Below are 10,608 nucleotides of genomic sequence, written 5' to 3' on the forward strand. Positions count from 1 at the left end.
GGAAAAATCGTACATTTCTGTGCAAACTTTGCCCGCACTTCAGTCACATTGTCTTTTAAGAAAATGCAGTCCATTTTTCGGTTTCAGCAGTCAACAACCTTGACTATTTGAAGATACTAATCTATTGTGTACAGTAATGGGCTATCAGTAGTATGTAAACAGTTCATGTGTTATGTGATTTACATAAACTAGTAAACAACATAAATGTTAAAAGCTGGTATTGTGTTTCCTGAATTCTTACATTCAGGCATTCAAATGAAATGTAATTAAATAGCATATCAATCATGCAACAATGCAAAAACAATGAAACTAGTGTAGGCCTAATTATATTTTACATTAGTAAAGCAGTACTCTGTTGTGCATGCTTTCACAAACTTTTGTGAACAATCTTAGCACTTTAAACATTGACTGTTTTGAAGTGCATGTATAGCAATATAGTATAAAAAAAATAATAATTGTGGTGATATTACAATTTGATGGGGGGTGGGAGGAGGGGGTGGGTTCATGTAGGTGGACCCTATGACCCCAAAGTATGCCTTGATTTTCATAAATGAGGTACCGTTGGAATCCTTGGATGAGGCCGAGTTCCGTGCCCCAGATCAAACCCACTCTTGCAGTTCCTCGGAACCGCAATTCTAGTTTATTTTATTACTTGTTAATTTTTGTTTGTTGTCTGTCTACCGTTAGGTGCCTCGGGTACGCTGGCGATTACGCCGCTCCATCAGGCATCTTTTGTCTTGTGCGTCTTTTGTAAATTTGTTTGTTTGTCTTGATGTCACGGGAACGCTGGCGACTACGCCGCTCCGTCTGGCATTTTGTCTCAATGTCTAGTGTGTAAAGCGACCTTGGGTGACTTGAAAGGCGCTATGTAACAAATAAAATGTATTATTATTATTATTATTTTATTAATGCACGTTTAGAATGTTAGTGATCAGACTTGCGTTAGGCTTACTGGCTATTTAATAAACCTTTGGTGGATGTAATTCTCCCTTGAACTAATTATAGCCTTAATGCAAAATGCCATCAACTAGTGCAACATTACGTAGTTCAATGTGTTGTTTAACGATCTTCTAGTAGCCTAAGTTGTGGAAAATATAGTAATAGACTAGCCTACTGACCAGTGATCATATCTGAGCATGTTAATATGACTTGTTGATCATTCCAATGTGAAATGTTTGAACAGATTTATTTAAGAAGTGGTTCTAAATTTAGGTTTGATACGGGAATAGGCTTAACCATAGTTCACATTGAAACCCGATAAGTAAGGGATAAAGGCCGCCGAGGTGTCCTGTTATACGGAATTAATGGACGAGGGCGAGGGGCAAAAACTCCCCGACGCGCAGCGGAGGAGTTGCCTCCGCCCAAGTCCATTAATTCCGTATAACTGGACACACCTCGAAGGCCGTTATCCCGCTTATCACCCGGTTGCCACTGTAAACACTGGAAACATGCGGTTCTGTTTAAAAAGAAGCTCACTAGTTCAGCTTGTTGTACAACTTTAGCATGGGCAGTTAGCTTGTTTACAGTTGATTCCATTGTTTGGAAGCCTGCAACCAAAAGATTCTAGAGCGCTGCAACCGTCGTCCTACTATGGTTGTTATAGTTACCATTCATAAGCATTGATATGGAACGGTGTCCTGTTATTCAGAATTAAAGGCCACCCGCCAGCCAATCAGAAAAGAGTATTTCTTCTCTCCGGGTGATAATGTAATTTAAATGTTATTAAACCGTTTATTACCGTTCCTTGTATCCTTGTATCCTTGTATCCTTGTATTACATGTGTAGGCTCCTCTGCCGACTGTCTCGCCATGTCTTGAATGAAACGTCATAAGCGTATCGAATCTTAGGGGGGCAGGTAGGCTGCAAAGCATACACCTGATGCACACTCCGTTTCGGGGGGAAAGAAGGGTGGGTTTGTCACACTGATCTGTGTTCTTTATAGTATCAACATAAGAGTGACATGACACTGTCATGACACATGAACCCTAATCCTAACCTCTAACCCTAACCCTAACCTTAAAAGAGCATAGAATTGTGGATTTTAAAACTTCAAAACCGAAAGGTTTTAATGAAAATTTTAATTAATTTAATAAAATTTAATAATTTAATTTAATCTTTTTACTCTAGCAGCAGTGATTTTCTTGTGAAAGCCATCCCTAACAATTTGTTTTGTCCGAACACATCTTATTCAAGCATAGAGATTTCTAAATAGAGTGACTCCAGACCATATTTCCTGTCCTCACATTTTGTGGGCGGGATAGATTTGGGATGCTCCTGGATACTGTATAACTGCCATGACATTTACTGTTATGTTTCAACTTGTATGACTTAGCATTTGTGGCCCTTTACTCACATGGAATTTTCTTTTATTCAGCTTCAACTGTGATCTTCAAGCGTTGTTGATTAAATGTATAGCCAATGTGGAATATGCTCTGTAAATGTACAGTAAAATCCCTGCAATCATTAGTGGGTTTGATCCAGCAAGCCCACTATTGTTCTTCTTAAGTTTACTTTATTTATTTATTTATTAGTGGGTTTGATCCAGCAAGCCCACTATTGTTTTTCTTAAGTTTTCTTATACATTCCTATTCACCCACTTTTTGCAAGGACTACTACACGGTTCCAACTCAAATTCAGCCACGAACCGCTGTAGCTTGCTTACATTTTTCGTGTAGCTGCCCCTTGTCTTTTTTGCGTTATTCACGTTTCGCCGTTTTTTCGCCCCATTGAAATAAATGGCGGAATGTTCAGGATTTGAATTTCGATTATGACAACACAGCTCTAACGGCTTAAGTATATTAATGCCAGTATATATTAAGGATATTTGGCTTAACCTTGCACCTGGCAGAGTTCTAAGCCATCTGGCAGCTGCCTAATGGGCTGGGCTGTCTGTGTCTGTGAAGGTGTGTGCATGTAACTTTTGACCCGTATGTCCGATTTTCAAAAATGTACCGTTAAAATCCTCGAATGAAGCCCAGTTCAATGTCTTGCCAGCACCAGTTGTAAAGCGCTGTCCCATCTTCTTTAAAGCCAATCCATGTTCATACAGGTCATTAAAAAAAAAAAAAACGTTTTTTCCCAATCCATTCAGACCAGTTCAATGCCTAGTCAGCTCCATTCAAACTTAGCCATGTATACTGTTGTATACATCATATCATTGAGAAACCCACATTCACTTAGACATCATACACTTCCACACAGCACTAGTGACACCAGTTAAGCCAATGCACACAAGTCACGTTAGTCATCATTACCCAGCAAGAAGCTCGCAATCAATTCAATTGTCTTGCCACGATCTGTGGAGCTTACAGACAACGTTAGTGTAAGAACAGCTACCTGTTAAGAATCACTTAACTTATACCCCTGAGTCAAGGCTTTGTGAAGCCTCGATTTGTCTAAATAGCCTAGATATGTCTAACGTGCTTCATAACATACCCCACCTGACACACATACAAACACACCTACATACACACACACATACACACACACACACACACACACACACACACACACACACACACACACACACACAAAAACAACCACACACTCTGCACACACTCAATTACAAACACAAAAAAAGGAACAAAGTAGGAAATGAACACAATTTGACAAGCGTGACTTATTATTGTGGAAATGTGCTGGACTGGGTGGCGGTCATATTTTGTACCGCTCTGCGGTACATCTAGTTGTTTTGCCCTTAAATGAACCCTCAAAGTGTAGGCACAACAGTGCCATCTAATGGTGCAAGTTGAACATAGATAGATAGAAAGATACTTTATTGATCCCCAAGGGGAAAGTCATTGTAGTACTACTGGGACAAATACATTTAGTTTGTATTTCTATAGGGTTGGCACCTCAAGTTCTATGAAATTATTGTAATGCTATACAAATATGACTCACCTTAAGGTCAGATGCTGCTCATCTACAGGTTGGAACTTGTGGTTGGTGTGTTTCGTTGAAACATGACAAACCACACACACAGGCTGAAGCTCTCTGACTTCTCTCCTGTAAGAGGGTCTCACACAGGTTCTTTAAAACCAGATTTTGGTGCGGATGCTCACTTGATGATCTGTTCCTGTAGACTGGACAAACCCTGGACCATTTGCCTTCTAGAGCTGCTGCAGAGAGACTTTACACACACTGTGACAACAGTACAGGAGAGGACAACAGGATCCTTTAAGATGCCACAACACACAGGACAGGAGAAATGCTCTTTTAGTTTTGAAGCCATGTTTTCTCAGTAAAATATTACAGTCTGGTCAATAGTTTGTACTTGCACAAGTGGCAAGTTTGGAGTTTAGTCTGTAAATCACCCCTATAGATTTACATTAACTTGCATGTCAGCAACAGCAGTAACTTGCAACAACTTAGATCTAACTTTAAAACCACATATGACTGAAAAGGTGTAAAAGAAAACTGTAGATCAATCATAACTGCACATGACCTGCAGATGCCCAGCCTCTCTGTTAACTTCCTCATTCAGGAAATGCAGAACTGTAGATTAGAAAGAATCTGATTGGCCAGTCCCTCATGAGGCTCTTTTCTTATTATTCCTGTAACTAGTCACTCAAGTTCAGACTAGTTTGGATGAGGATGTGGGAGTACATGTAACTTACTGTGACTGTCTACACAAGCATTCTCAAACTTAAAACATGACATTTTTTAATATGAAAATTATCATTAAAGCACAGGAGTTTTGTTACAAAATGTACCCTTACAAACCAAAGTCACATGCTCCAAATTGAAAAACAATACATATCATAACAGAAAATGCCTTTCCGGGGTTATGTTCCAGGAGATTGTATCTGAATGTGGGTGTACATTACTGTGCCTCAGTAAGTTTGTTTGCACACTAAAACTAAAGGTAAGACACCATTACTCTGAAATAACAAGTAATGGCTGAACATTTGACAGTGTATTTCAATAGACACCATCAGCTCCATCAATGCTGCTCTGCTGTTACTGAGGACTCACTGGCAAGATCCTCAGAGAGGAGGTGCCAGGAAAAAAATATGGAAACACTCTCTCAGTGAAAGTGTGTGTGAGAGTGTGTAGGTGTGTGTTATTATCAGGGTCAGAGAATGACAGCTCTCCTCTGTCCCAGTCCAGCTGCACTCTGATCCTCTGGAGTTTCTGCTGCACTGTGAGGAGAGTGGAGGGCTGTGGGGGAACATGTGCTTTATATTCACCAGCTTTATAATACAAACACCAGCGTCCACTCATGTTGTAGCAGGCTCCTTTCCTCTGGAGAGACTCTGCCATCACACCCACACTCCATCGTGTGTTCTCCCCAACCTCCACATCCCAGCAGTGAGTCCCTGAGTTGAAGCCCTCAGAGCCCAGGACACACAGATAATCATCAAACCTCTGTGGGTTATTTTGAACATATCTCACGCTGGTCAGATCCTGAGACAGGAGTAGATGTGGGTTTGCAGTGTTGGGATCCAGAGTCACAGGAGCTGCAGAGAGAGAGAGAGAGAGAGAGAGAGAGAGAGAGAGAGATGAGCGATGAGCTGAGCCTGAGTGTGTGCGCACGTATGCAGATATGTACTCACAGTGCTCAACAAACTCCTTCATCTTCTTCCAGACTCTGAATCTCAGGTAGTCCAGGTGTTTCTCCACATTGATCAGAGCTCCTGAAACCCTCTCTGGATCCTGCAGTGTGCACTGGGCTCTGGAATAACATTCAGGGGTCAGTGCTGCTGTGGGTTTGGGTTCAGAACCACAGAGAAGAGAGAGAGACAGGAGGCAGATCACTCACCTTTCCACTGTGCTCTTGTAGTTCTGTGAAATAACAAAGGAGAAAAACAGTCAGTTTAAAATGATACTCCACACATGTGCAAAAACTGCTACTACTACAACTAATACTACACATTGAAACCTTTTGCTCCTATTCTCATCTAAACTCATCTAACATTTAATCACACCTTACAGTTTGTTTACACACATTTGTCAAAACTCTACACACAAAACCCACTATTGCTCACATAAAATGCAAAATGCCTCATATCTCAAAAGGACACACAACATTCAAAATGTCATTAACACATCTCTAAAGCAAACATTCGCCATAAACACTTTGGTCATAATATGACATTTTGGATACATCATGTACACACTGTTGCTCAAAACCTAAAGCTCTTCTGTATTTCATGGGCTTATGTATATTTCCATTAAAGAGTAAAAATCATCTACAGAGAGAAGTTGAAATACACAGTAAACATGCAAGCAATATTGAAACCAAAAATAGAAAATAGTGATTTCCCCCCAATAATTTGCTGTTGAGAATACAGTATTTTACAGTCAATAAGAAAAAAGGAAGCAAAGACAGAAATTGCTGACTATCAAATTACTTTGGTTTTGCTTTTGCAAAGAAAATATATTCTCTGTCTGTGTGTAGTTGGGCGTGTGTATTCATAGGCCTATAGACCCTTTTAACTGCAGAAACAAACATGTGCATTCCTAAGGCATTTCCGGAGGCACAGAACACAACATTGAGCTAATGGTAACTGAGGAACAAAAGACAAGTTTAAGTCTACTTTAGTAAAACATTATGCTTAAGTCCAATTCATTTCATTTCATTTCAAGTATCTGCATAGGCTACGTGCACGACAGGCTCATCAGGCAGCTCATTTATGTCAGGTGGAGTGTTAGCGTTAGTGTTGTAATGGCATCTTCTGTTATATTCTGCTCCTTACCTCTTCACTCTGACATTAAATATCTTGTGTACCCAATAATAACAATTTTAACACACGCATAAATCCCTCTTTATCGTAACATGCTGATTCACTAGGTGCAACACCCAACGGGGTCCGTGTAGACTCTAATTACATTAACAATAGCGGCAGGTTCAAACACACCTGGCTCCACCGGAAACAAACAAGCACACGAGAGCCTTTTGTCCACACAGCCTATTGGTTCTGAACATTTCAACCGGAGCAACAGATTGAAAGGGTATCTATACAGTATATATAGTATATAGTATAAGTATACTGTATATACTTTTTTGATCCCGTGAGGGAAATTTGGTCTCTGCATTTAACCCAATCAGTGAATTAGTGAAACACAAACAGCACACAGTGAACACACAGTGAGGTGAAGCACACACTAATCCCGGCGCAGTGAGCTGCCTGCTACAACAGCGGCGCTCGGGGAGCAGTGAGGGGTTAGGTGCCTTGCTCAAGGGCACTTCAGCCGTGCCTACTGGTTGGGGCTCGAACCGGCAACCCTCCGGTTACAAGTCCAGAGTGCTAACCAGTAGGCCACGGCTGCCCACCCATACTGTAGAGTATATCTATTCATATGCCTATACTAGCAAAAGGAGTCAAAGGAATAATAACTAGATGTACCGCAGAGCAGTACAAAATATGACCGCCGCCCAGTCCAGCACATTTTTTCAACAAAAAGAAATCACGCTGAAAGGCCTATATGATTCTAACTGTCTCACTAAATTGCATTATCCACACTCAATTCTCACTGGTATCTGCTAGACAACAAGTACCAAAACATGATTAGTTCATAGATTTCACATGTAAAATTCATTTTATACAACCCCACCTCCATCTTGCCTGTTCATAATTCTGAGAAATTCTTGATTGTTTGTGTTATGTTTATGTTATGTGTGTGTGTGTGTGTGTGTGTGTGTGTGTGTGTGTGTGTGTGTGTGCGTGCTTGTGTGTGTGCCTGCGTATGTGCCTGTGCATGCAAGCGTACATATGTCTACTGTGTGAGTATGTGTCATACGTATGATTACTGTGAATGTATGTGTGTGTGTGTGTATCTGTTTGTGCACATGTGTGCACATGAAATGGGTTAACATGACCCCTGGAGGCAAACATACGGAAAAAAATGGTCATCCTAGGCCCTACAGTTCTCAAGATATTCACAGAGAACTGTGTCTGCCCTACCCTCCTTTCAGGGGGTCCATTCCAGCAGGGGGGCTACAGATCAAAACGAAAAATGACGGTTCCATGCTATCCATGTGGGGGTACATGCCCACCAAGTTTTGTGTACCCCGGTCTTTCAGTGTCCCGGGAATCCTTGTTGGTGTACGTCACTAAATGTACACATAAATTATTTTATTGTAAGGCCCCCCATGAATGAAAGTACACAAAACTTGGCATGCATTCGGAGGGTGTCATAATGATCCTACACTTTTAATTTCGTGCAGTTTTGACCTTCTCAGCCAGAGATATTGTGATGAAAACACCTAATTATTTGCTTTTTAATTTTTAACTAGGTGGCGCTATAAATGAAATAAGTGGTAATGGGATGGGTTGACATGCCCCCTTAAGACCAACATACATAAAAAAGGTGGACCTCCTAGGCCCTACGGTTCTCGAGATATTCACAGAAAACTGTCTCCGGCCACCTACAGGCCAGTTGGTGTATAGTAACATAAATTAATTTATTGTGTGGCCCCCCATGAACGGAATTCCACGAAACTTAGCGTGCATTCAGAGGGTGTCATAATGATCCTACACTTCCAATTTCGTGCAGTTTTGACTATGTTAGGTCACAGATACCTGCGATTACAACACCTCATTTTTACTTTTTTCTGTTTAACTAGGTGGCGCTATACATGAAATGAGTGGTTATGGAATGGGTTGACATGGCCCCTTGAGATCAACATACAAAAAAAAAAAAAGGTCCTCCCAAACCTTACGGTTCTCGAGATATTCACAGAAAACTGTGTCTGCCCTACCCTCCTTTCGGGGGGTGCAGTCCAGCGGGGGGGCTACAGATCAAAACGAAAAACGATGGTTCCATGCTATCCATATGGGGTTACATGCCCTCCAAGTTTCATCTACCCCGGTCTTTCAGTGTCCCGGGAATCTTTGACGGAAATTTGGACATGCGAAGAAAAAAAAAAAATCTGACTAAACCTATATGACCATGATAAAGCAATAATATCAAAGGACCCTCAAGGCACAAAGCCTGGGTGGTTCTTACCTGCAGTAATGTGACATCATCAGCTCCCATCTGCTCTTCTATGGCTCTGATTGTGTCTGAAAGAGATGAGATCTCTCTACTCATCCTCTCAATCTTCTCCTTCATCATCTGACTCTTCTGCTCCTCTTCCTCCCTCAGTGCAGCTATCCTGGCTGCCTCTTCATCTCGTAGAAACTGGTGAAGCTTCTCAAACTCCTCCTTGATCTGCTTCTCTGTGTGCTGGACCTGAGTCTGGAATAAGATCAGCAAGAAGGTCAAGGTCTTCTTGTCCCCCCGGAATATGCTGTGGATTAGGTGTTGCTGTTATGAGTGTTTCAAATAAATTAATACATTCACCTTAATGTGTTCAGCTGTTTTATCACAGGTGACTTTTGCATTTGCAAAAGCCCTCAGCTTCTCCTTTAAGGGATCTAGTTTGATTTTGAGCTCCTCCTGGAACCAAGAAGGAAGGAGGTGGAAAGGTCTTTACCAACAATCACCACAATCAGGCTGTATTTTCTTCAGTATCGCTATCACAACAGGCTTTTACTGGCATTTCAGGAACATTTCAATGAAACTAAAACAACAAACAAATTCAGCTCAGGATTTTTTATTTGGAAAGTCTTCATGAGGCAGAAAAGGATTGAAAGGAAAGTGCTGCCACCTAGTGATGAATTACACTAACAGCAGCAACCACTGGCATTTTGAATTCTGTGATTAGTAAATAATTGTATATAATGATGGACTAAATAATAGGCTGTACAGTATGTTATATAGTATATATTTATATTGTTCATCATCCAAATCAAAATGTATTTCAGTTGTTATACTCAGACTTACCTTTCGGTCAGCTGCTGCTTCATCAACAGGACTGAACTGGTGACTCCTGTGGAGTTTTGAGTCTCGACACGAGTAACACACGAGCTGCTGATCATCATGACAGAACAGCCTGAGTGGGTCACCATGGAGACTACAGAGTGCTCCTCTCTGACTTGTAAGTGACTCTCTCTCCTGTAAATACGTCTCACACAAGTTTCTTAATGCCAGGTTGAGTGGAGGGTCCATTGATGACCTCCTCCTGCAGACTGGACATTCTCTGGATCCTTTGGTGTTCCAGAACTGCTGCAGACAGACTTTACAGAAGCTGTGAGAGCAGGTCAGGACCACAGGGTCCTTGTAGATCTCAGTGCACACAGGACAAGATAGATCCTCCTCCAGCCTTGAAGCCATTTTCCATACAGCAACTTTTCTTTCACAAGATTAAAAAAGGCAGTTTCTCAATTCTCTGTCTTTTAACTTAATGTTACTAACATGTCAACCTCTTCCCAAAAACAGTATGTTGTTTAACTGGTGTTGTTTAGCAGAGAGCAGAGCAGCCGTCTGTACCCGAGCTTCACTTCCTCCTTCAGGACGGGTTAGTCAGAGGGAGGGGTCTGGAGGAGCTGCAAGCTGATTGGTCAATGTCACATTCCTTCACAGAACCAGCTGTTCAGTTCCTTCAGCCAGGTTCAGATTCAAAGTAGCAGGTTCAGTGAACTCTAACTGACTGGCATAAACATAGAATCAGTGCTTGTTCATCTGCTTTCCACACAACTGATCTCCTATTCCTACTAAAGATAATATTTTCATTCACAGAGACCTGAATATAATGTGAGTGACACATAAGCACACACTCAC

At 41.3% G+C, this 10,608-nt stretch overlaps 1 protein-coding gene across 1 annotated transcript; it reads right to left on the bottom strand.

The window, feature by feature from the left end:
* Positions 1–4,645: 4,645 nt before the first annotated feature.
* Positions 4,646–10,372, bottom strand: LOC143100092 (E3 ubiquitin-protein ligase TRIM39-like). Its single transcript, XM_076263030.1, has 6 exons — positions 9,772–10,372; positions 9,289–9,384; positions 8,953–9,183; positions 5,762–5,784; positions 5,556–5,674; positions 4,646–5,459 (listed from the first exon to the last, which is right to left on the bottom strand). The coding sequence occupies exons 1-6, from the start codon at positions 10,159–10,161 to the stop codon at positions 4,960–4,962; spliced, it is 1,359 nt and encodes a 452-aa protein (XP_076119145.1). The 5' UTR covers positions 10,162–10,372; the 3' UTR covers positions 4,646–4,959.
* Positions 10,373–10,608: the final 236 nt, after the last annotated feature.

This window comes from Alosa pseudoharengus, unplaced genomic scaffold (assembly GCF_046254945.1).
Source record: "Alosa pseudoharengus isolate Yale_2024_CS ecotype anadromous, Long Island Sound unplaced genomic scaffold, YU_APseudo_1.1 YU_APseudo_1.1_scf_3, whole genome shotgun sequence".
Taxonomy (NCBI): domain Eukaryota; kingdom Metazoa; phylum Chordata; class Actinopteri; order Clupeiformes; family Clupeidae; genus Alosa; species Alosa pseudoharengus.

Excerpts from the sequence above, each read along its gene's own strand:
- LOC143100092 (XM_076263030.1), bottom strand. The coding sequence starts at position 10,161 with ATGGCTTCAAGGCTGGAGGAGGATCTATCTTGTCCTGTGTGCACTGAG. Across the intron at positions 5,675-5,761 it reads TACAAGAGCACAGTGGAAAG|AGCCCAGTGCACACTGCAGG; the intron begins GTGAGTGATCTG and ends ATGTTATTCCAG. Across the intron at positions 5,460-5,555 it reads GAAGGAGTTTGTTGAGCACT|CTCCTGTGACTCTGGATCCC; the intron begins GTGAGTACATAT and ends CTCTCTCTGCAG.